We start from the raw sequence: 25,979 nt of genomic DNA, 5'->3' as shown, positions 1-25,979 counted from the left end.
ACATGCCACAGAGAGACTGAATGAAAATTTCTCCTCAACACACTTATCTCCACTCCCCAGGCAGCCTTATCAGACAGGGTCGTCAAGACTGATGGCGTACACATTCACACCAGAACTAGTCTGCAGTCAGTTTGCAATCAGCTGAAAACAGAATTTTAAAAAACTACCGAAACATCACAGCAAAATGGATCCCTATTATCTGCTGTAACTGTGCTTTTCTTTTAAGTAAAGTTAGAAGCTGATGAAAATTAAAAACAAGCCAGATGTGAGTCTTCAATTAGAAAGCCTTTAACTAGACCTTCCACAAGTTTTCTGTATTCTCACTATGGTTGGGTATCATTTGAATTTTAACAATTCTGACTCTGGTTCAATTCATCTCATTCTCCCATTGATTTTCAATTTCAGTTCTTTGAGGTTAGAGTTATGACAGCACTTTCTGCAACAGTAAAATCTTGTTTTTACCTCAATGCTTGAATAATAATAATGTAACAGGATAATATACAGTATAGACTGGACATGGTCCTAGGAGACACTTTCCTGCATTGAGTATTTTTAATACCACTGTACATTTTCCTGATTAAAATTTGGTACTTTTACTTCAAGTAACATTGTCAATGAATGCACCTTAACAATGCATATTAGTACTACTCCAGTAAAGGATCTTTATGATAATCAGCAAACACTTTGCAGATTAATTGTATAAATTAATATAATTGCTACGTTTTTTTTTTTAAATGGTTGAGGTTCGCACATCCACAGTCTAACTGCACATTGCCTTTAAGGAAGGTGGTAACAAACTGTATTCCGTAAAACTGTCAAAAGCAAAACAAAAAACAAAATAAAAGAGAATGTTGCTTTCATTAACTGCTCTGGAGTGAATAAAAGAGCCTGCATAGAGAGTTAAATGTTTACTATGTCAGAATTTCTCCCACTAAGCGCATTCATTTTTTTATTTTTTGAAAAAAAAAAAAAAAAATCAAAAACCACCTCTTGTGGGTACAAAAACGCTATTGCAAATTCAAATATTGCCTTTTTCCAATGTGATACTTCAAACTGCTAAAAATAGATAAAAACAAAATAAATACGACTATGGACTAGAGGGTATATTGTGGACAGTGACTCTTTCCAAGTGTGTGAGAGAAGTGCTAGCACGCTGTCACAGACAGAAAGGTGTATGCTTTAAGGTCCCCTAACGTTATTTTAATCAGCTATAAAGTGTCTTAAAAAGCATAACAATTACTGAAACTCTGCATTGTGTTCCCTGTCCCTGTTCATGTGATCTAACTACAGCATCCTCTCCCTTTGATGTATTCCTGTTTTGCACTGTGAGACTGAATACTCAGTCTCTAAATTTATCTTGGTTACAAATGCATATTAAATGCATTTAAATCAAGGTGTTCAATATCAAATACTACTGCCAGTAACAGTGAATGAGAAAAGTGTCTGAATGTCACAGAAAGCTACTTTGGCGCTATTTCAGACCTACTCATTTGGTGCATGCCTCTTGCTACCCAATTAAATTGTAAAGAAAAGAATAAACAACACCCAAACAGCTGGTCTTTTCATTTACCACTGCAAGCTCTCAGTGCCTTGTAGGTGTATGTTTTCTAAACTCGGAGAAAAAAACATAACATTATTATGAAAAGCCACCAATGTTACTCCTTTCTCTGCTCTGTCAATAAAAGCTTTCTGAGCAAAGAGGAGCGCCATTTTATCATACCTGGACCCTATCCAAGAAGCTGGGCAACTGCAGCCTCGGGAAAATTCTATTTGGTTCAGCCGACCCCACACCCACCCAACATATCTTCTTCTCTCATTTGCACATTTTGTTTCCTGAAGAATGTAAAGAATAGGTTACATGACAAGTTAATCAAAGTATGGAAGGCAGCGATCTTTTAGCACTCCTGTCATAATTATGAACGAACCAGATTTCTACATGAAAAAGGACAGAAAAGGAGGCTGTGTTGCCTGCAGCAGAAAAAAGGGGTCAGTCAGGGAGAGTGGAAAAATACCTGAGGAGAGGTGCACTAGCTTCATTCTCAGAGTGCTTGCACAGATCCATGCAAGAATAGGAAACAGCAGACATCCTCTGTCTGCGGCAAGCTACTTGGTGTAACCACAAAATCTTTGCAAAAGCAATACTCTGCGGCCACTGGGAGACTAGGCTGTATCCTGGACCAATGGTACAAGCTGTGTGAATACATTTATATAACTGTTCGCTATGTAAATAGCAAATGTGGGTATCAGCCTCAACAAAAAGGGACTATTATGAGCTCCACAAAAGGAGTATTTATCACAGGACTACTGACTTGCATTACACTGTTCAGGTTTTAATGCTATTGTGTCTAGCCCTGTAAATACTAACATGTATGCATGTGTGGACTAATGCAAACAGCCTCTTTTTCCTTTCACCTCAGCATGTCTCAATTGTTCCCCTTTCAGCCGCCTTCCCAGACATTCCAAAAGAAGGTCTTGCTGATTTTTGGCAAATCACTGATTTGAGGGAGGGGCATCAAAGCAAGCTGAACATGAAAAACAAAGACGAGGGGACAATTATTTTCATCCACCATTTGCAATCGTGTCAGTAATGCATTGCTGCTTTCATCCTGGTTGCAATTAGGAGGGCAGTCTCTGATTACGCTCTGTGAATGAAAACGGTCAAAAATAAAAACAAAGGGGCCTTCTATGGCACCTCGTCCTTCCAACAGGGAGCAAGACTGCCTTTTTGTGTACACATATGTGCAAGTCCACGCATGCGATGCAAACCTGAACTACATAGGACTATACAAGTACTGGCTGCCACTGAACAATAACAAAGATTCCTAATGAGAACAGCAGTGCTTGTCACACAAAAGTGCCAAACAACAGAAACAATACAGTGACGACGGTATGATGCCAAGTTGCCAGAGTTGAAGCAGAAACAAGCAAGAAATGAACTCCTGATAATGAGACTTAGCTGCCATCATGGAAATGGGCATTTAGCCAAGAATTAAATGCCTCCCCTCCCCTTCAAATAAAATAAAGGCAGAAAGAAAAGAGGGAGAGGGTGGTAGGGAGAGATGGAGCAAATTCTGGGGGGAGGGGTTGGTGCATACATTGGCAAGGGAACAGAAAGGGAGATGGTGAAAGAGAAAGCATGAACAGACTAAGAGTGGTAGTGTGGCAACAACCTGATTTCTTTAGTTTGACCCAGAGCCACAGACCAAGCCTAGCGTCTTGGTGCAAGCTGTGGGATGACATAAAACCAGAATCAAAGCAGGAGAGGACGTTTATTAGTCTTTTGTCCCCAAATAGACCCTCTCCATCTCTCTTTGAGGATAGCTTTACGCCCACTCACATCAAGGACGGCATGTACTTGTTTTTCCGGAAGCTGGGAGAAAAAGAAAGACTGAGGGAATGGTCTCAGGGGGTTTAAAAAGCTCATCATTCATGTCTGTTTACCTCTGCAGAGAGAAGAGAGAAAATAGGAGAGCGAGACCATAGTGACTCCTCTGGTTTCCCTGACAGAGGCTGGATTAATGAAGCCACTAGGGGGTTCTCTCACTTGTGTGCATATGAGTGTGTCACAGCTTGAGCACATGGGGCAATCTATACCTCCCTGGCTTCATTAGGGCCAAGTAATCCTGTGATTATTTGATGACTTTAAAAACACACAAAAAAACCAAGATCTAAGGGGTAGTTATTTTTACATCTTAGTTGTGCTACATTTCAAGAAACAGATCTGCATTTTCATGGCATGGTACTTGAAGAACATTACACGCTTTAAAATTAGAAAATTGTTGAGCATTTTAAAGATTATTCAAAAAGACAACCCCATTATTTTAAATGCTCTACCTTGGTTCATTAAAAGCAATATCCACACGAAGCCTTTAACTTAAGTAGCAAATAATCCAAACCACTTTACCTGCAAATCAAAGAGGGGCAAATGATAGGGCCAAGTGTTTTACAAGTACCCAGCAGAGTGCCTTCTGGCTAGGCGTTCTGTCTGGGTGACCAGCAAACAGCTGTTGGGCTGCAGTTCCCACAGTCTTAAGAAACCCCCATTCCAGCACCTGCTACTGGGGAGCCTGTCTGAACGGCTGCTGGCTGCTCTGGACTACTTAATGGTCCCCAGTCAGCTGGAGAGATGGGGATGGTGGCTGCAACAGAGGGACTGAGAGGGAACAGGGCGTCTCTGTCTGGTGGGACAATTAAATGGGGTTGCGAGAGCAGAGGTTATGTGGGAGTGTGGTGTCTGAATGCTCTTCAGTCTAGAGTGGGTCGTCATTCAGACTTTGGGGATGGTGTAGTGTGTGGTAGCATACCGGAATTTTATACTCTGCAAATTTGCACACATTTCATATAGTTGATAAATAAAATCAACAGGATTTCCCCAAGCCAAATTTGTACACACTGTGTACAAGACTTGTAGAGAGTAATGGAAACAGTCTCAAAAAGTGCATTTAGGACATCCAGACCTGATGTACTGCTTACTGATGTGTATGCGATTGCTAGTGTGTGTGTGTGTATATTTGCATACATTCCCCTTTAAACTCTGAGCCAGCTGGCCTGCCAGGCAGACGCATATCGGAGGGGACGCAACTAGGTCAGACCAGTGTGTTCTCGCTGCTGCACAGCCATTACATATATGCATGTGTTTGTGTTTGCATGTGCACAAGTACAAAACTGAACCATCACATCACCACATCCCTTAGGGCCTCAGTAACCTCACTAAAGGTCAAAAACTCTGTCCTCAAGACAGAGTTCATCCCAAACTTGCAGTTACACAAAAAAATAAACTTTGTCTCCATATTTGAAGGCTGTGTACATGATATATGAACATATCATGGTACTGTGACTTTCAAAAAAGAAATAAAGCCATTCAGATGAGGAGAAGGCATAACTTCTGATCTATGATGTGATGAGTGGTGTACCTAGATCTTGACTTGACAATTACTCTGAAAGGTTGAAACTCAGAGTTGCAAATGAACTGGTAAATACACAATCAACTAACATAAATTAATTAATTAAAGCAAGTTCATTTTTCATGCTATTGACTACAAAAATGTAATGTTAAGAATAAAGGAGGAGACTCAAGTTTAAGCTGCAGAGCAGTGAATTTAGCTGCAATGCCCACTCTCTAAATTATGTATGCCAGAATCATTGCAACAGCAGGGCCTCTGGCTTGAGGCTATTAGCTGAGCAGACAAAAAAGAACAGGCTGTGGATTGGAGGCCCTCGGGACAACAACAATGCTGGAAAGGAGTTGGAAACCTAGCCAATGGCAACTCTGCCACAGGCTGTGTTGTACTCATAGACCCCTGGGAAAACCAGATAGGTAAAAGGCCAACAAGGACAACAAGTGCTCAACTACGACAATAATAAGGACATTATAGGTTAATACACTCAACCAGAGCATCTTAACTAGTGTGGAGCCCAAAGGAACATATTTCTTCAAATCTAAAGGCTTAGACATATTGCTTCTCTTCAGTGAGTTAAGCCTGCAGCCAAATTTAGATCCTGGTCTACAGCTGAGGAAACCTTGCACTAAACAGCTGAGCACATAGGGGAAATACTGTTATGTTATTATAAACTGAAATAGGAATTTTCAGTCTCTGAGCCAGTAACAGAAAATAAGGATTGATTAGATCAGCCTAAATTCTCAATGTTTAAATACTGTTAGTAAAATGCAATTTTCATTAAATAGTTAACCATCCAGAAACACATAAATAATCCCCTAAAACTTTGTTAGCTTTTGCTTGATGCTGTGACTGGTGCCATAGAAATGTGAACAAGAACAGCAGCATGCAAAGGTCAGTTTCCTCCGTAACCCAGAGGGTTGTAGTTTTTCTAAACAGCTAGCCATGCACCACAGCTGATTTATTTACAGAGTGCCCGATGTTCTTGCAAACTCTTGCTCATTTCAACACCATTAGGCTCAACAAAGGCCTAACCATGAAAGCACTGCATGGAGTGCTACAAAAGTATCTTCATATCTATGTCTTAAAAGCTACACTCTGTTATGTCGGAGGCAGTGAAGTACCAACAAAACAACCCTTCTGATAGGTATCCAAGGATATGTTCAGGGCGGAACAAAAAAATTTAAAATCATGAGTGTGAACATTACAAGAAAAACAGCAATGCCTCAAAACAGACAATAATGATATAAATAACTCATGGCCATTGTTTAGGAACACATTACTTGCATACAAATACACACAACCCACTGCACAATGAGCCCCTTAAGACAGGTTCAGTAGTAGAGCTTAGGGCTAACAAAGAATTCATTAAAAACCTACCGCTGGCTAAAGAGGTCTGAGCGTGTACAGGTTAATGTGAGTTGACAAAAATGACCAAACAGAGGCTAAAATAATTGAACCATGTTCTTCTCACTTAGACTACGACATCTAAACAAGATTTTCTTTGGTTTCTGACACAAAATGGAACTATTGCCAGTGTTACAAGCACCAGAATAAAGATTTGCTCAGAAAGCACAGCTTAAATTCTTTCAGAATGCCCATGAAAGGGAAAGGCAAAAGCAAAGATAACAGTCAACTAAAAACTTTTGAGACTTCATTCTTAGGTTTTAATTTGGTCAACCTGCCCACATAATTTAAGTGCTGCATCTTGTCATTATTTTTTGCTGACAGGATGAAAGGCTCTGCTATTAAACTACAATTATAATCATTATAATTTATTGTGCCCACAATGCAGCAAATCTGTCAATGCTACTTTGCATAAAACTGTGAGGGAAACTGAATACTGAAATGAAGCTAAAGGATGAAGTGGAAGTAGGATAATAAAAAAAAAACATATGTCTGTGTATTTATCTATCTATCCATCATCTATACATTTACAAAGTAAAATCTCACTGAAAAATGCAGAAAATAGAGGCAATGTGTACAAAAGAGGCAAAAAAAATCAAGCTGAATAATGTTTTAAGATCATAATCTGCACCCAGCAACCACCGATAGAAAGAATAAAATAAAATCAGACACACATTTCGGGGCAATGTTTGTACTATTCTGACACAAACCTGAGTGGTGGTTGCCCACAGTAGACGTGGCAGAGTTTGGGGTAGTGCTGCTGGTACTTGTAGAAGAGGAAGAGTAAGATGATGAGGGTGAAGAGGAGGAGGAAGAGGAGGAGGAGAGAGTGAGAGCGCTGAGGGCTCCTGCAGGCAGTGGCTGGCCTCTCTTCAGTAGCTGTTTGTGCTCCTGCTGACGGAAGCGTGGGGGCACCTCTCTGGGCGGGTAGCGAGCACTGGCAGAGGACAACTGGCACTGCTGCTGAGGGGGAGTCTGAGTCAGGAGCTGGCTACTGCAGGAAGCGCGCTTGCCATTGCCAGAAGAGGACGAGGAGGAGGAGAGGGGCAGCGTGGGGCTGGCGGGGTGGAGGTGGTGGGATGTGCCGGGACTGGGCTTAATGGGAGCAGGCTCTGGCACTGGATAGATACAATACACGGGCACACAAGCATTCACACACAGAAAGACACATGCAGGTAGCAAGGTATTAATGTAAGGGTTAACTCACTATTAGTCTTTTGTATAACAGAAGTTATATTTGCCTGGGTAGTGCTAACATTGAACACAGGGTGAAATAAATATTAGCTGCATTTTTTTTCAAGGAAGTTCTGATGTCCAAATGTCAGTCACCTTTAAAAATAGCAAGGTTCCCTCAAATTGTGCTTTGCAGTGTTACTGTATGTACAGCACATGTGACAGCAGCACACAAAATTGCCATTTTATCAAGTCATAGCAGTTTGTGATGGATCATAAGTACAATTAATGATACTAAGTCTTATGAGGAAGATCCTTAGTGAATGAGAGGCAGACATGTTTTACATGCAACACATGTTAATGCAATCTCTGTAAATTTAATTTTGTGTATTGCATTTTATGTATGGTACTCCACAGGTATTGGGAGATTAAACTGCATATATTTCTATCTGCACTCTTTGCATGTACTATCACTTTAAGCTAACAGCCTCATGCAATCTGTTCTTGAACATATGTTTCTGGCCCAGACGTACTCTATGAAAAGGTCATATTTTTTCTGCTGGCTGAATACCAACACATAAACACAAAGACACTTTCTTTCCTCCTCATTACGCTCTCTTCTCCTGCTCTTTCTTCCCACACATACACACAAAAACACACACCTCTTTCCCTGCTGGTCTGGCCTCAGCCTGACCCTTTCCCTGTGGTTACAGGGACCAGCCAGCCATCTAATTGAGTGTTAGCCTGAAAGGTGTTATTATTAGCAGGACCTGGATAGCTAGCAACCAAACAGATTGGCTTTGCTTAAGTTTTCTCTCTAGGGTGCTGCAAGACCGAACTAAAAAAAAATTGCCTGGCCTAAATGCTTAATAATTTTTCTTGTGGGAGCTGAGGAGGATGTTAGTATGAGTCTGTGGCTGTATGCACAGATGACTTTGAATGGAGAAGGAAAGTGAAGTATTTCTAGTGTGGCATTGGTTCACCTGAGTTCCCTACTGCAGAGAAAAAGCTGCCTTCTTACCTACAGCGAATAGCAAGTGACTCAGGAGTTGCTGTGAATTACAGTTTCTAGGTCTATGGGTAAATGGATGATAAATAGTTGATGATGTTGTTTTCTATAGTCCCTAGATAGATAACTGGCACTTCTATACAACAACTGAGACTGCTTTCACTCAAAAGAGTGGGAGAGGGACAGAGAAAGACACAGCTTTTGTATGTGCAGACGAAGGTGGGAGGGGGAGGGTGCTTTTTAAAAGTGAGAAATAAATGGGATAAAATAATTTGTTAATTAAAGCTTCAATCTCTCCAGTGAGAAACTGTGAACTATTCTTACAGCAGTGCTGTACTGCAGTGCTAGCAATTAACCACACAGTGACATGCACACACAGGTCAACACTACCACACTGGAGGTTAAAATAAATTCAGACCACAGAGGTATTTACTGTCCCTGCCAAGAGTTGGTCTAAAAGCACAGCTAAAAGCAGAGGGTGTACTACCTGCTGATACACAGAAATAGCAACAATAGGCAGGAAATTCTTATTTGCAGTAACAACGACAAATTCAAAATGCAACCACTTCCAATGGAGAAAACTACCGATCTCTAAGTACTTGAGGCCAATATATCATAGGTTTCTTTTCTTCTCTCTTCTATTGGTGTCCTTCACAGACACACACACACTTCTACCCGGGCACAAGCACATGTTTATAGACAACATAAAAATGTTTTATACCAATGAGATTTTAGTCAAATGCAGAAAGAGAAAAAGAGCCTGCCCCCCTCCAGCAGAAGCTGCCTGACTGTTGGCTTGGAATTGCAGCTGGTGACGCACATCTCTGATTAAATTCAGCTCAGCCCGCCTGACGCTGTCTCAAGCCAATCACACTGCAAGACGGTGAATACATGCCGCCCTGCCCCCTTTTCTGCCTGTCCTACCCACCGTTTTGACCCGTTTACCCCCCATCTTTTCATCAGCAGGTTGCTCCATAACCCCAGAGCTCCCTTTCTCTGTATTTCCCTGTCTTTTTTCCCCCCTCAATCTGCCTGTCTTTCTCTGCTCACCATTTTATTTTCCCTCTGGGCCTTTATCCATTTTGATTCCTCATGTCTTGTCTTTCTGTCTGTTTTTCCCCTGTCTTGTTTCTGTCTCCTTGCCCTTGTCTTATTTCCACTCCTCTATCTCATCACTCCAAATCTGTCCCTTGCATCCAATCTATTTCTATACTTTCTTTTCCATTTCTTTCATCCCTCTCTCCTAACTAAAACCCAGTGTTTCTATTGAGTACACATTTTCCCCCCCTTCGATTTCATTTTCTTTCCTTCTGCTGGTGTTACTAAAGACTGCAGTGACAGTGTTTTTTTAGGAACCCAGTAACCTTTTAAAGAAAGAGGTTTACACATAATTATAGTTTTGGTTATGGTACTCCAGTTCTCCTGTTTCTGCCACCACAAGGGATTGGACTAGTATTTTCCGATGTCTCAGTGGCTACCAAGATGCAGTTTGTTGTATTGGATAGTGATCACTGCTCAAACAGAAGACAGACGACAGGAAACATTCTGTTCTTTAACTCAGGTTATAAGCTTACACTGGTTGTTAAAAGAACCAAATTAAGACCAAAGAAAGGCAATGCATTTTAAAACTAAATTACAATTATTATGACCATGTCTTAACTAGTTAAGAAAGACAAAGTTGAAAGATGGCTGGATTTAGGAACTGTTTTGATGTGGTTAAATGTACAAGCAGAAAAGGAACCACAGAAAACATTTAGCAGGTTACCTAATTTGAAGATAAAGACATTTTGGCATTCATTAAATAATAAGAATAATAAATCACAGTTCCTTTTCTTTCCTGTTATACATATCACTTGCTAAACCTTTGCAATCAGACACACAAATGTACTAAAGGAACACCGTGAACCCCTGGGATGCCTTTGTTGCTGTGACAATTTGACCAATAAGACCGATATAGGTGTTAATCTGCTGACAGCTGATTACTGCTGCCAGTTTGAAAGGTAAGCAGATGAAGATGGGCACAGCCACACAATTCCCTCAGCTCAAGCATGCTTCACAGAGGTTCTGTTTGTGTGGTAGCAACAAAGATGTATCTATGCTGCTACACCCTTATACTGTAGATGATCTCATCTGACTTCCTCTATACAAGCAACAACATTCTACAGAAACTTCTCTACAACATTCAAGCCACACTGTCATAACCTGCTCGCAATGAAGCTAAAACAAATTTATATGTTTTAAAAAAAAAAAAGTGTAGCTATAACACTCTCCAGCAGGGTAATGTGTAACCATCTTTGGTATAATCTGTATTTAACAAGTATCAGAACTGAAAATTAGAATTAATGTTCTCCTGAGAGCAAGGTAATGAGTGTGTCGGCGCAGACACACAAGAATGAGACAGCAAGAATTGCAGTCTGAATGTGTAAACGGTAAAAAAAAAAAAAAAAACAGCATGTGTGAGAAACATCGCTCCCCTCGACCCTGTATAAACATAAATACATTTAATGAGACGCGTCTTTCATTTTGAGGGGAGAGATCCTTAATCCGTGATGGATGGGTAAGTGGTTTTGAAGATGTGGGGGTGGAGTTCACAGGAAAAGACTACCCAGGAAAAAATTGGAGAAAAGTGGGGAAATCCCTCAGATGAAAGTGTGTCTATAAAAGATTAAAGGAGGAAAGTGAAGAATGTGCTCGTAACACTGAATACTAGTAAAAGGCGATGAAATCCATGGTAAATTTGTGATGTTGCATGTCCTTGCATTTGAACTCATCTGAGTAACTAGCAGATTTGCAGAAATACATATTTATTTTTTGCTTACTAAGTCCTTCTGTAGGTTTGGTTTGTTTTAACAACTGTGTAGCTCACAACTTGCAATATAAAATATATTATACAAATATCCACTCACATATGTTTTCAAGAAATCCACAGATAGTGAGCACTTAGGTGAACTTGTTTGGTCAAGCAGAAACCTTGTCCTGATGATGATTGTAAATAGATGTCAGTGGTTTTACCTAATTATTTAATATTTGGTGGTGGTGGTGATGGTGGTGATGGTGGTGATGGTGGTGGTGATGGTGGTGGTGATGGTGGTGGTGGGTGGGTGGGTGGGTGGGGGGTGGGGGGTGGGGGGGCGCAACTGATTCCTATGAGGTATCCATCCAAAAACCTTACACATGGGTATCTTTCTGATTACACTTTTGGTAACTGCATTTTACTATATAGACTTCAGGAATGAATAAGACGCTTGCATTGTGAAAACCAAATTCTGGCTTTTATGTGGTGCTGGCCTTAGTACATCTAACTGGACCTGAAAATGAGAGCAAATTAAGCAAGCATCTGTATCAAGTGCACTATAAATTACATGACACCCTCCAGCTGAAGCCCTTTCAGCAACCTTACACCAAAGTTTTAATTATAGCTGTTCTTAACACTAAGTGGTTAATTACACAGACAAAGAATAAGGAAATTGAGTGATAAAAAAAAAGAACGCCAAGGCAAATAGAATACATTAAGAAATCAGATATAGAACTGAAAATACAAAAACAAAGCACAACTGGCCAGGAGGTAGGGTATATGTTACTGTGAAGAACTGACTGGTTCCCTGCCTAGTGCCTGGCAGTGTAGGTTCCCACATCTCTTCTATTGTCTGCAGAACCACTTTATTATGCAGCCATGTTTATAGAGTGGGGGGAGGGATGGACACAACACACAGGCTTATACGCCCTACACAATGGTGCATGTCTTAATCCAATAAAAGCAAAGAAGTAGAGAAGGTAAAAAAAAAATCCACTGTATTTAAAAATGGGTTACATCTGTATTCAACAATTCTGTACAAGCTGCTTCGAATGGCTTTATACAGGAGTACAACTGTGTGTCGATATTTTCTCATAGCCTATGAAAACAAGGTAAAGGAAAAAGCATGTCCATGCCATAGTAAAAGTAGTGAAATAAGGTCCACTCAATTTGTCCAGGAGGTGGGATCAAATCAACATGTAGACAGAGGTGTAAATAGATTGGCTTGTCTGTAAGGCACATGAAAAACAATATTGTTACCTATATATCTATATATAGTTTCTGTAACACACCTCTTGTTAACGTCCTAGAATTTTTTGGAGATCAGATCTGGGTTCCTTATTCATTTTAACATCAGTATAACAGCTTTCCTCCCATTGAAGTACTTACTCATTACACTGCTCAATACTTTATCTACAGTTACCACAATTCTCCATTTATTCTCATTTACCTGTAAATTCTAAATTGAATTGAACTGAATTCTACACCGTTATGCAATTTTTTACAAAAAGCATTACTAATAAACAAATAAAAGGGCATTTAAGATTTTGGGTACTGTAATTAACATCTAAATATATTATGCAATACTTTAAATATCTATAAAACCAGGTGGTAAAAATGAGCCAAGTGGTAATGGAGCTACAAAGAAATGAGTCAGTTTTTTTTAACCATGGTAACTAAGAGGAGCCTTTAGTCATAGAAGGTGGATGTATGTGCATATGTCTGTTTATACAATCAAGTGGTCAAGTGGGTGTGTCTAAGGAAGGTCCCATCTGTCAGTATAAGTAAAGAAAAATTTTAACTCCCTCGAGTACACGCACACACACACACACACACACACACACACACACACACACACACACACACACACACACACACACACACACACACACACACACACACACACACACACACACACACACACACACACACAAACTACACACAAAATTTCTCAGCCCTCACCCATCCCATAATGGGCTGTTGCTATAGAGACAGACAGTTGCCTAATGCACCTCCATGTGCCTCATGTGACCCCCAATGCCTTCTGTGACCCCTTCCCATACTTCGCGTCTTCCACACTCTCTCTCCAATTAGAGCCCCCACCCTCTGTCCATGACAAGTTTCTCTTTCAAGTCTTGGCTGTGCAGCTCAAGATCAACAAGCTTTATTGTCACTCCAAAACACGGTACATGTGCATGAACGAAGCTTTAACTCCCTTGCTGTTAGGATTACGATGGAGTTGTCCCAAGAAACCGCCTTTGCTTCTTAACCCTAAAAGCAGTTAACTCACACCCAGGGCAAAGAGCTTTAACAAGATCACACAACACCTCTATCCGAGGTCAGTGCCTGAGGGCAACAACTGCCTGAGGGTACAAGCCTTCTGAACTTGGTAACGACATAGCATGATTCAAGGTATCTTAAACTTTTTAAAGCTGGCACATAAAAGAGGTGCATGTTTCCACAGTCAGAGCCCTACGGTCACCAGAGCCCAGGGAACCCAATGGCAATTCGAGCACCACTCATTTGGACATCCAAATTTAAATACTCATGCTTTGTTTTTTTATGACTACATTTTAGCCTTACACTATATATACCAGATGGAAGAATAATACAGTACGTCATTTAGACAAACAAATTTTTCTCTTTTTTGTGGTCCAACTGCCATTTGACAATGGTCGACAGGAGCCAATAATGCAGATATGCAGTCTTTAACCTTACAGAAATACATACATGCAAATGCCTTGCCCTTAAAGCCCAGGCTGAACTGTCATTCATATCAGCTGCACTTCATCCTATTAATCTGCCCAATATTTGACATGAAGCGGTTCACTGAAGGTGGGGGAGTGAATGATGGGGGAGGGACGAGAAGCACCGAATAGGCTCTCTTGTCGGCAGCTTGTGAGTGATCATACAACATGAATCCAGAGAGAGGAAAGCATTGTTTAAGTTTGAGCGACCCTCTTGTTTCCTTTATCTCTGCCCCTGGTCTTTCCCTCCATCCCTCACGCTCCTCTAGCACTTGACATGCATGCAGGGTGAGCGCACAGGGGGTAGAGGAAAAACAATTATGCTTGGCAGTCATAAATCCACAGGACGCAATTCACAAGCTATTCACTATTAATTCATTGAGTGTTTAGAAATGTGGTTAACAGAAGAAAAAAAGCAGGCTGAGTGCTAAAGTAAATTAGCCTCTAATTAGATTGCAATTCATGAAATTCCATTTTTAAAGTGTAGACGCAATTAATAGCATGTGAAATTGCAAATTAATCCAGTACAGAATTATAGGACACACTTGTGTTTATGTGCGTCTCTCGCCACTTTGAAAAATATAATGCCATTATAACCATGGTGACACCATGTAAACACGGATTTCTTCAGATGCATTCGTGAGCATATAAAGGGCAAAATGAAACAGTTGGAAGCAACAGCATGGGTAAGGAGGAAAGTGAGGGATGGGGTTATGACAAACATTACATTACTTCTTGAACCTTTAAGCAGTTAAAAGTACACAAGCAGCAAAAACGGAGATTGCAGATTTTCTGATTATCGGGGCACGGGAATGCAATCGACACACTGTGGTGTTATTGTGTTTTTTATTGTGACTGCATGTCCCCACCTGTATTCTAAATTGCATTTGTTTAACTTCATGCTTGAGCCATGTTTTCTTGTAACTTTGACAATATTCCAGCATGTGCTTGTGTATATACATGGTAAAAGCCACCATGGCTAGAACATGATTGTCTTGCCTGTTTTGCAGTTTCACAATGCGAGCATTTACTTCAGTCATTGCCAATACACTGACAAGCTTTAACTCACTGTAGGGAGGAGTGTTGTAATGACTATGGGCATCTAGGAGCCCACATCCACAGCCTGACAAATCCATATACTATATACACTCCTGTGTGTGCATCTTGGCACATGTATGTTTTTGTCAAGGTTGGTGGGTATATGTAGCAGTCAAACTGGCTGATGCTGATTGCAGTGGAGGCTGAGATTGTGATGAAGCTGCATGTGCACTGGGAGGTGAATAATCAGCAACCCTCTGAGGTAATGGGGACCAGGAGGGAGAGTGGGAGGATACTGCTTTAGAGGTCCAGCCTGTATGTGTGGGGGAGGTGGGCTGGGGCAATGGGACACTGCCTCCTGGAACCCTGCATTCAGTGAAGCTCCATGCCTAATAGGGGGCAGAGAAGTTAATTCCAGTGCGCCAAAGCTTTATCTCATTTTCATACATATGAACGCGCCAGCCTGAGATCGATTACTGCAAACAAATTGAAATCCCTAGGACCAAGGAGGCCTGCAGAGAGGAAAGCAGAAAAAGACTGAGGATGGGGGAGGTGGTGTCTACGTGTATGTGACTATGAATTTCTGAAAGTGTATAAAGAAGGCCAAATGCACTGATATGGATGGAAAGACACAAATCACTACCGCATACTGATTTTCTCCCTTCCTGCATATACACAAACCTCTATTATTTAGTGTCACGCATGAAAACCCATCTCATTCCAGTTGATGCCACCTTACTTTTAAAATATATTGTAGATGGGAGGTTATGAGCAAACTCACAGAAATCCTGATGGCTCGCTGAACGATTAGTCTTCAAACAGGCCCTTTTCCCCCTACTTTCTTTATCTTTCTGTCTGCATGAGTACCCACTACATACACACAATCAGTTTCTCATTCCACGTCCCTTTCCCTCTCCATCTCTCATTAAACAAACCATAAAATAAATGTCCATGTCATTAGTCCTCTTCTATATTAGTGTCGTCATTGACTCTTGACGGTCATTTTTTGCACTCGTCTATAGTTCTCACTGCTTCATTACTTTCTTCTTTCTTTCCTTCCTTCATTTTTGCTTTTATCTGGCCCAAAACAGCTTGTTACACTTCCTCTTTCTTCCAAATTCCACCCTTTCCTTCTTTGCTGTGAACCTGTTCCTGGGCCTCTCTCCCAAATAGAGTTCTTAATATTTCCTCCTTGACTCGCCTCATTTGACATTTGAACTGCTGCTCAGGCCAGTAATGCTTCATATGCCCAACATAACATAGTATAAAGCAAGAAAGTAGTAGAGTTGTGATAGAAGTTACACAATATACGTCTGACCTGCCACACTGGATTTGAAATATAACAACGAATCTTTGAATATTAGCTTCATATGCTTTCTGTGTATTGCCAGAACTTTAGAACCAAAAAGTACAAGGGCCCCTAAAACGAGCAATACAGTAAAAAAGGCTGCAACATTGTCTGTAGAGCATCAATTGGGAAGATAACAAGGGTCTGCTCATGTATATAACTTAACATAAAATTGTTGAGTTTCATTTAAAAATGACTACAGTCACATTTCATAACCAAAACAACAAAATTGTGTCACTGATTGAAATTTTGGCTGATCTGTAATTACGAATATGTGTTCGTAATGCCTGCCTCATTATCATCACATCATCATATCATTGTGCAAGGCATTTAGACCTCAACTACTCAAGCAAAGATCTTCAGTGGCCAAGAGATAACTGTGGTTGTAAAAGGCAGTCTACGGTAAACCATATGTGGGTGTGATTTGGACATGACTGAAAAAGAGCTCAGCAAATCAGCCCTGTGTAAATAATGGTAGAAAAAAGGCGCTGTTCGCCATGAATTCTGCTTATTCTCTCCTACTATTCATTGTTTGCATTTGTGACAAGCTACTTTTGTATTGCATTCTAAGCCTGGCAAAGTCTGAAAATTTTTTTACTCTCAGAGAAATATTTCCATCTCATTACTCAAGTGCAACAACAGTGTCATTAAATGCTTATTCAATTCAGAAGCCTTCAGTTTTGTGCAATGCTTTGAAACTTGGTTAATAGGCCAAGCTAACAGACAGTGCAGAGAAACACAGGGAGAGTAATTAAATAGGCAGGTCAGAGTCCAAGGCAAGCTGTAGTGACCTTTGTTAAAGCCCCACAGTTACACCCAGATGGCCAAGCTGCTGCTCACACACGGCAGACACTAACAGACACAGTAGGAAGATTCAAAGGCAGACACCTCCCTCTAATTCTGTGCCGTCTTCTCCCAAACCTGATTATGCAATTACAAAAATTTACTTATTTAAAAGTGTTGTAAATTAATTGCAACTTATACATGTGTAATTTCAGGAATCACGCCACGTTGTTGCTAGGTGACAGCAAAGCAGGAGGATCTGCTTGATAATTAGCATCATCCAAGAAGCATAGAAATGCAGGTCTAAAAGCAGACATGAAGAGGAAACTACCAGTGACAGAGAAACAATGCTGTATATATGCTTAGGACCCAGCTCACTCACTCACATCATTATTCATTCTTTTAAATATACAGTCGAGACACACCCTTTTCCTTATTTTGAAGGAGGAAAAAATGTGCGTGCATACATACTATTGTGCATTTGTTCCATTAGAACTGACCTGAATGCATTGTGTATTATGTTAACCCCTGAAATCCTGCGGCAAATCGCCAATATTAAACATAACTCTGGCATCTGAACATATTTGTAAACCAAAGGGACACAAATCAAGTGACCGGACAGGTGCAATATATTTCTTACTTCAACAATTCCCATAATAAATGAATATAAAGCACAAGCCTGTCACTGAAACAACTAAATGCAGCAGAAGCAACACTGGAAGCTTGGTTTTCATTTCAATACAAAACTATAGCTAATTTTGTTGCAATATATGGAAAAAAGTCTATTTTAGCATCTTAAGAGAGCACAAAGGGCATATGAGGACACTGTTCTTTCCGCCTCTGCATTTCAGCTGAACTCCATTCCCTTCTTTTATTCTACTCATCCTCTCCTGTCTTTCTTTATCCCATGCCCCCACCCCCATCTCTGTTACCCAGAACCACACTCGGTGAGCTGTCTGGGTGCCCTCACGCTTCACTGCCTGATGCTGCGGGTGTACTGAGCGTCACTCTGCATTACACTCCACTGTATTTGCTCTGATGTGTGTGTGCGTGTGTTTGTGCGTGCATGAGTGAGAAACAGAGTTGAACGGTTGAATTGTGCATGCATCTGCAAAATCTGTGTGTCCATCTGTTTACAAGAATGCTAATACTATGTATGTATAACGCATGAATAATGAGTGCTTGCCATTTTCAGTTAATGTGTGTTAATCAGAGCTGATTAATATACATGTGTGGCTGGAATGTGGTTTAGAAAATGAGTTCGATGAGAGGGTGTAGAGTCTTTGATCACTCACCTTTGGGTTTCTGATCAGCAGCCTGCAGAGGAGAATACAGAAAGGATGACAGTTACTAATAATTCAAAACATAAATGAAACTAAAGTATTATGACAAAACATTGTGTTATGTTCAACTGTAAAAAGACTAGTATTAACTGGTGATGTGAAGCTGCATTGAACAGAAGAAGTCAGTTGTTTGTATACTGGAAAGGTGCTGTTTATATTTTTTTAAAAACTACTTGTTTTATTTATTTTCTTATTCAAACTTAAATAGATTTGTAAACAAAAGAGAAGAATGAAGCACTAACTGTATAGCCACATACATGCACACATGCAAACTGAAGCAAGTTCTTGCATACAGCTTCTTTAATAATAATAATAAGTTAATAAAAAGTGTGTGTGTGGGCGTGAGGATATGCAATTTCATATTCACCTTTTTCTGCGCGACGTCCTTCTTGGTCTTTTCTTCTTGTTTTTTCTTTTTCTTTTCTTCCATCAAATGGTTCTCTTTCTTCTGTTGCTAGCTTTTATCAGCTGTCAGACAAGGATAAGAAAGGATACTGAGTGAAACATGAAGGAGAAAAGCTAGGCTTTAGCTCAAATTCCTCCAATGTCCTTCAATACTTCATTGTTAATATTAAATTAACATTAAATTTTTGGAATTAAATGAAATACAACATCTAGGAAACATACATTAAATTGAGCTTTTCTTGAAATGTTAAACCATGGACTTTTTAGATCAAGGACTAAAGAGATTGACATGTGAGGAACTGTGTCAGTCAAGACAATATCTAGAAGAATCTAAAATAACTTTCAGATTAACATAGATAAGAAGGTGTGCCTGCTGTACAGAAAGGCAAAGCAAAACCTCCACATGATTGCAAAGGTTCTACGGGAAGGCTTAGCTGACATAGGAGTGGTGGTACATTATTCCATAGTGTTGCGTTGATGCATAGGTTTACATAGAAGAGTCATCATACCACTGCTTAGAGAATAAGTCAAAATTGAGCTTGGCGACCACAAGAAGATTTTGACTAAAGGGGCTCCTTGCCAGCTGTTAAACACAAGCAAGATATTCAGTTTTGAGGTTGTAGCAAACATTTAGAGGCAAGAATTGACTCCACTAAATATCCACAAATACTGGAAGTACTTATTTCGTAGGGTGCCCAAACTTGCGGTATTAACATTTCAAGAAGCCTCATTTCTAATGTCTGTTCATTGACAGTTTGGGATTACATCTTGTGACTTCAAACACTAACAAAGTATGTATTGTAACTTGCCCTGGGGTGCTCAAACACCTGCATACAACTGTATTACATTAATGCACATTGATGTCATCTGTGCACAGAGATATTTAAATGTCATGCAAAAAACACAATTACATTGACAAGCACATACACACTGCATATAAACTTTAGCCAAAGCCAAAGTGCTCTCAGTGTCTGGAAAAACCTTTCCATCCACAAGTGTCATTTCATACAAAAATTCATGGCAGACCCTTCTGAGGAACACTCATGATCAGAAACTGAAAAAGGGAAGATGGAAAGGGAAGAATAGAAGGCTAAAAAAGAAAAGGGAGAATAAAAACACACGGGGGGTGAAGTGAGTGACTGTGAAAAGTAAGTATGAAGGCCAGCATAGAAAAGCTGGTTACAAATAAAAAGTTATGTTTTTAAAAAAGCCAAAGATTAAAATGATTGAAAGGAAGACAACATAAGGACCAACATGCTGATAGAATAAGACACAAGGTCTTATTACAAAGGTCCATTTCCAGTGGGTGTGAGTCAAACCAGCTAGATAGCTGACCCAAGGGCCAGGGGAAACTAAGTCCTTCATTTCAACCTCTATTTCCTTTGGCTCAGCTTTAGTGACAGCTCCTGGAAACTATTAGAGGTATGAGCTGAGACACAGGGACTGAATGCAAGTGTGTTTAGTCTTCATTAAGTGCAATGGACGCTAATCTATTATACAGCACTATATCATACCAAATCAATGACACCACTCTAAAATATAAAAATAAAATCAATAGTCTCCATGTCAGTCTGAAATAATGGCCTATTTCTATTTGCTGGCCAGCATGCAAAGCATGGATGTATCCACACACACATGCCTGCCTTGTACAATTAGCCATTGTGCTTCATCGTTGTGAACTGGAAGGATGTGACTTGCCTTAAAAAACTGTCTTACTACTCAAGTGATATGCTGAATTCTCTGTAAACTCGATAACACTGACTTTCATGAAAACTGTTCCTGTATTCATAATGCAAAAAACTACTCAGTCAAATCTGCTTGCTTTTTCTACTGAAGCAAAACCACAATGTAATTCCAAATCAACAAATACTGCATAAGAGAACTGAAGCCATCCGTTAATTTGTTAGTCTGCAATACTTTTGACAAATTCTATGAACTACACACACAATCCCTGCTTCTACGGTATATAATCCTGACAATGTCTCTGAGTTCTTTTAACAGTTGCTATTCAATCATCTCAGCTAATGATTGAGATGATGTCAGATTGTTCAGAGTAATAACTATCCTAATATAGCCTGACAATATGTTATTAAAAGCAATGTATTAAGTAAAATTTTCAAATTTATGCTGGTTTGAGCTGATCAAATGTGAGAATTACTTAATTAATTACTGTCAATTTAATATTTTGGGATTTTGGACTGTTATTCACAACAACACAGTTCAGTGAAATTAAAGCCTTGGCTTTCAAGACTCCAAAATGACGAGGCCTTGATCATTTACCATGCAAAATTTTATTTGATTTATTGACACAACTGACAGATTGATAATGAATACAATTAAACTGATCATTGTCCCTGACTAGAAAGCTAAACACAAAATGAATGTGAAAAAGAGGTCCCTACACCGAGCCTAGATATGCATCAAAATCTGAAAATATGAATGAATCATAATGATCATAACAGAAGTTTAATGGAAGGCCTGCCTCCTACCATGCTGCCCACTTGCAGGGGGAGGAAGCTGTCAATCAAAAAGACAGGAGAGCCTTCAAAGAAACAATCTGATGTTGCAGTAATGTCTTTATGGCAGGAAGGGAGAGAAATCAGACAAGGGTTAGGCACACATACAGATGGGTAGAGAGAGAGATGAAGGAAGCGAGACAATATACACTGTTGTCCTAAGTGAGTTTAAAGCCAAACCCTGGAAAAGACTGCCAGAGTAGTGGCCCTGGCATCAAAAATATGGAAGGAGATTTCCCTACATGTTTTTCTTCCTCCGTCTGGATTTTCACATCCTCATTCTCTGTTCCTCCTTCATTGTGCTCTCTTTCTCTCCTACATTCACACATACACTCACACAGTCTTATTTTTCACACGGAGTCTGTGTGTCATTGTGCTATCTCAGCAGCTAAGGGAAGGCTGCCCTCAGGTAATAAATAGGAGTTCAAATTATGTGTGGATGCGGGGGTGTGTGTGCGTGTTTGCGTGCATACAGATAATTGTATGCAGTATGTGTAGTGTCGGCAGTACATGTGCAGCAGCTTAATTCTCATTCATTCTCTTCCATATTTTAGCCCATTAAGCACCCCCCCCCCAACCACCACACATAATAATACACAACACCAAACCTGTCACGAATTTACACCTCTGAAGGAAGCCACGGCAAAAAAAACTACAACACCAACAGTGTGTGAAAAGCCCAGGCGATGGGACACACTGACAGTAAGTGAGCAGAGATGGGGACACGGGATTTAGAGGGATAAAAACTGGATTTTCCATCTGTGCTGGATTTCTCTGTCCTCGTCAGTTGCTAGTAACAGAGCCTCTCTACTACAGCTGACTATGTTATCCTAGTAGTGTCAGCCTTTACCCATGAGATGACAGCGTAGCTACTGTATCTGGTTACTCATGCTGTTGTCAGAGTGACGGTTGAGGGAATTGGGTCAGGAAGGTAGAGCTATAACAACAACAGAACTGTACAAGGATATAGAAATATTAGCCTAATTTCCTATGTGTCTATACTCTAAGAAAGACTAATACCTATGTGTTTTTTATATATATATGTGCCTTATGTGTTTTTAATCATCATGTAGGAAAAATGTTGGACACCACACCAGCCAACAATCCTGGTAGAAAAATCCATATGAAATGAGAGAGCAGACAGTTGTCTTTTGAGCTGATATAGTCATTGCCAAAGTTAGCTTCCCTCCTGACCTCTGTTTCCCCCACATATAACCTTACCTGCCTCTCCCTGTCCCTCTCCCTCAGTACTGCTGACACCAATAGTTCCTCAGCTGTGATCCTAGGTTGTCTCTGTGCCGCCTTTTAGCATCAAGTTTACTCTCACTGCCAATATGATACTGCAACTGGGCCTTAAATCACCATATCCGACATACAATAGATAATTAGAAAATGAGTAAGTTATTTCTTAATTTTTGCCTTTTGAAATAAACACATTAAAAAAATTTGAAAATGCACTGCTAAATGAAAGCTACAAAAATTTCAATTCAATTTTATTTATATAGCGCCAATTACAGTCAAATTGTCTCGAGACGCTTTACAGAACCCATATGCCTGACAAGATAAATAGAAATGAAAGATAGCTCCATGCTATGCCTTACTTTAGACAAATATTAAAACTATAGGCCAATGGCTTGCTTCAATTAAAAGCAAATAATTTGATACCTCTCAACAAGCACAAAAAGTCGTATTTGCATACTGTACCTTCTTAAATAAAAAGCTGTTCACCTATAATGTCAGTTATATATATTGTTCAAAGTTACAAATGCATGGACAACAGGCAGATGCTTTCAGTCTGGAGATCAACAGTTAGCTCCCATGTGTAACCTAAGTGCTTGTTCAAATACAATTTTCATTTTTTCATGAATTGAATACGTAGTTGTTGACCTCAGCCAGTGCTGGGGTAGCTGCTTCTCTCAGTTCCAGTCTTGGTGATGAGCTAATCTAAATCCAAAGCTACTTTTTAAATGAATAAATAGCTATCAAGAAAGAGATTTTTGCTATTCATTCAATTGTCAGTAATACAACACACGTGGATTTTATGCTGGAATAAGCACAGAAACAAACTAGGGTATGTAGATTCCAAATTACCACCATCACCTCACTTTTATGTGTCCATTCAAAATGCTGCTTAACCCCTAGCCAACTATTGATCCGACAGTGACTTATTGTATATCTTCGGAATTTAAGAATTGATAAGGAATATATTTGAAGTCTCAGCAGACAGGAGCCTCTGGAAAATGGTGAAGAAACTGCATAGCAAAGCATGATCCTCCTTTCTGTTGCTGAACGAAACAGTTTCAAATCCTGGGATATAGGGCCAAGCTACAGAGAAGGAGACATGACAACAAGAACACACTGTACGGGAGTGACGAGGATAGAAACTCACAACGCACACAAACCCAACGGAAAAACACACAGAGACATACACACACACAGGGAAGCAGTCTGTCTGATGCCTGTCTTCTTCCGCCAGGGATGCAGAGAAGAGGGAGGTGGGAGGAGGAAGGGGGGCAGGCAGAGGATGAAAGCAGACGCAGAGCAATACCAATTAAGAACGACAGCCGCCGGAGAACCAGACAGGGCACAGAGAGAAAGGAAAAAGACTATGCTGGAAGAAGGAAAAGACAGAAAGAATCCTCACTGGAGAAATGGAGGAGTTGGAAACAAAACTGAATGAAGCACTATTGAGGTTGGCAGACAAGGAGAGATGGGAAGAGTGGGGGTGGGGGGGGACTGAAATATCCATGCACCTTGATCACTAGTGTCTAGAGATGCAGGGAGAAAAATGAGGGGTGAGGGGAGAAAATAATGCCAGGTTGATAGAAAATGAGAATAAAAGGGGATAAAATGAGGTGTGCTACTATGAAGATGGAGCAAGACAAAGGAAGATAGACACAGAGGGACAACTTAAAAGGAAGAGAAAAAGCAATGAAAACATGAAGCTTCATGTGTTCTGAATGGCTGTCAGACCAACTGCAGACACAAAACCAATCACAAAGGAGTAGAAGAGGACTTTCCTCTCTCAGCAAAAAAAAGTAACATGGTCAGGCCGTGACCACAGAATGTGGTAAATCCACTCTCCAACACCATTACCATTCAACCAGCCACCCATTCCTGTGGAATCATAGAAGCCACAACACTCTCCTGAGTCTTATTACATGGAACATTATGGGAAGCCCTTACCTGGGGAATAATTCCTCAGTACCTGCTACCGCTGCAACATACCTCAACTACTCTCCACAAATCTGTGTGGGTGTACATTTGTGTTTACTCAGCCTGAATGGTTTGTGGAAAACAAGCCTGTAAATTCCACAGTTGATAAGCAGTAACAAAAATGTGTGTTCTTCTATACCTCTGTCACACCGACAGACTCAGCGGCTACGTGGTTTGTTAGCATTCTGTGCATACCAGCTTTGCTTAAAAGCAGGTGGTTTGTGAAAATATAGACATTTTGTTGCCACTACACTGTACTTTCTCAGTGAATTGTGGCAAAAATATTCTTGGTCAGTGTAATCTGTATATGAGAGCCTTACTGAAAGCGAACAGGTTGGTAGAGAACAGTGATGACGGTGGAAGCAAGATGGAGAAAAAAAAAGTTGAAGAATCAGATAGTAAGAGAGTTTGAGCTGCGCTATAAATAACAGCTTTGAGGTTTGCCTCCAGAAAATTAGCTCTCAGTGTCTCGGATGCTGCTTCTGCCAAGTCGATATGAAACTTTAACACAGTGGCAGCTCATTAAATAGGAAAACAGCACAATGCACAAGACCAAGCAGGGCTGCTCCCTGCCATCACCACAGCTAAAGCTTTGTGAATTCAAGAAAAAGCTGTCAAGGCCAAGTGTGGTGGTGTATGCTTTCATCTTTGCTTAATAATGCTTTGTGTTCATTTATATTTACATTATTTATATATTTATACAACCACATATAAGTGTATTTGGTTCTGCAATCTACAAAGCCACCCATTAATTACACTTTATACCATGGCAACAGGAGGCACTTGTTTTTGATTGGCTGGCAGATATTGATTCAATTTATCTATTGGGATACCTCAATGGTCATGAGCCAACACTGATTCGACGTTTTGTATTCTGTGATAAGTAGCCATGTTTGAACCAGATAACACACTACAATATGCACCAATGCAAAATATGGCAGACTTAACTGAGAAACAGTGTTAACTGTTTGCTACCTGCACATGTCAGGATCATATTGGTCTAACTTGAAATATATTTGACTATCTTAAGTAGGAAATTGGGCAAACTATAACAAAAAATATGCTTATTTATGGTAAACCAATGTATTTCTGCATCTGCTATTTAGATAAATCGAATATAAAATTTTGTGTTTCCATTGCATCCTTATTGACTTGATTAAGATTCAGTATTTTTGCCTTTTATCGAGGTAAACACGTTAGTAAGCCAATGTAATGAAGAGTGCTTAGGTAAAAAGCAGACTGCTTCGAACAGAGTGCAAGTGCTGTCTTCTGTGCATGCCTGATATTTTGGGGGGTCTGAAG

The 25,979-nt window shown here is 40.1% G+C and overlaps 1 protein-coding gene across 3 annotated transcripts in view; it reads right to left on the bottom strand.

The window, feature by feature from the left end:
• Positions 1-25,979, bottom strand: part of LOC111582199 (trinucleotide repeat-containing gene 6C protein-like) — a 57,058-nt gene that overhangs the window by 25,224 nt on the left and 5,855 nt on the right. For 2 of the 3 annotated variants that reach the window (XM_055010292.1, XM_023290779.3), the window contains exons 2-4: positions 18,908-19,008; positions 18,493-18,514; positions 7,016-7,423 (exon numbers count right to left, since the gene is read on the bottom strand). In XM_055010292.1, the coding sequence (XP_054866267.1) occupies positions 7,016-7,423; positions 18,493-18,514; positions 18,908-18,970 (493 nt within the window). In that variant the 5' untranslated portion in view covers positions 18,971-19,008. The remainder of the gene's footprint in view (positions 1-7,015; positions 7,424-18,492; positions 18,515-18,907; positions 19,009-25,979) is intronic. The other variant, XM_055010293.1, reaches the window with a different exon arrangement.

The sequence above is a fragment of the Amphiprion ocellaris genome, chromosome 4 (genome assembly GCF_022539595.1).
Source record: "Amphiprion ocellaris isolate individual 3 ecotype Okinawa chromosome 4, ASM2253959v1, whole genome shotgun sequence".
NCBI classification, from domain to species: domain Eukaryota; kingdom Metazoa; phylum Chordata; class Actinopteri; family Pomacentridae; genus Amphiprion; species Amphiprion ocellaris.
Note: the sequence above shows the minus strand (reverse complement) of the source record. Positions and strands in the feature narration are given on the sequence as shown.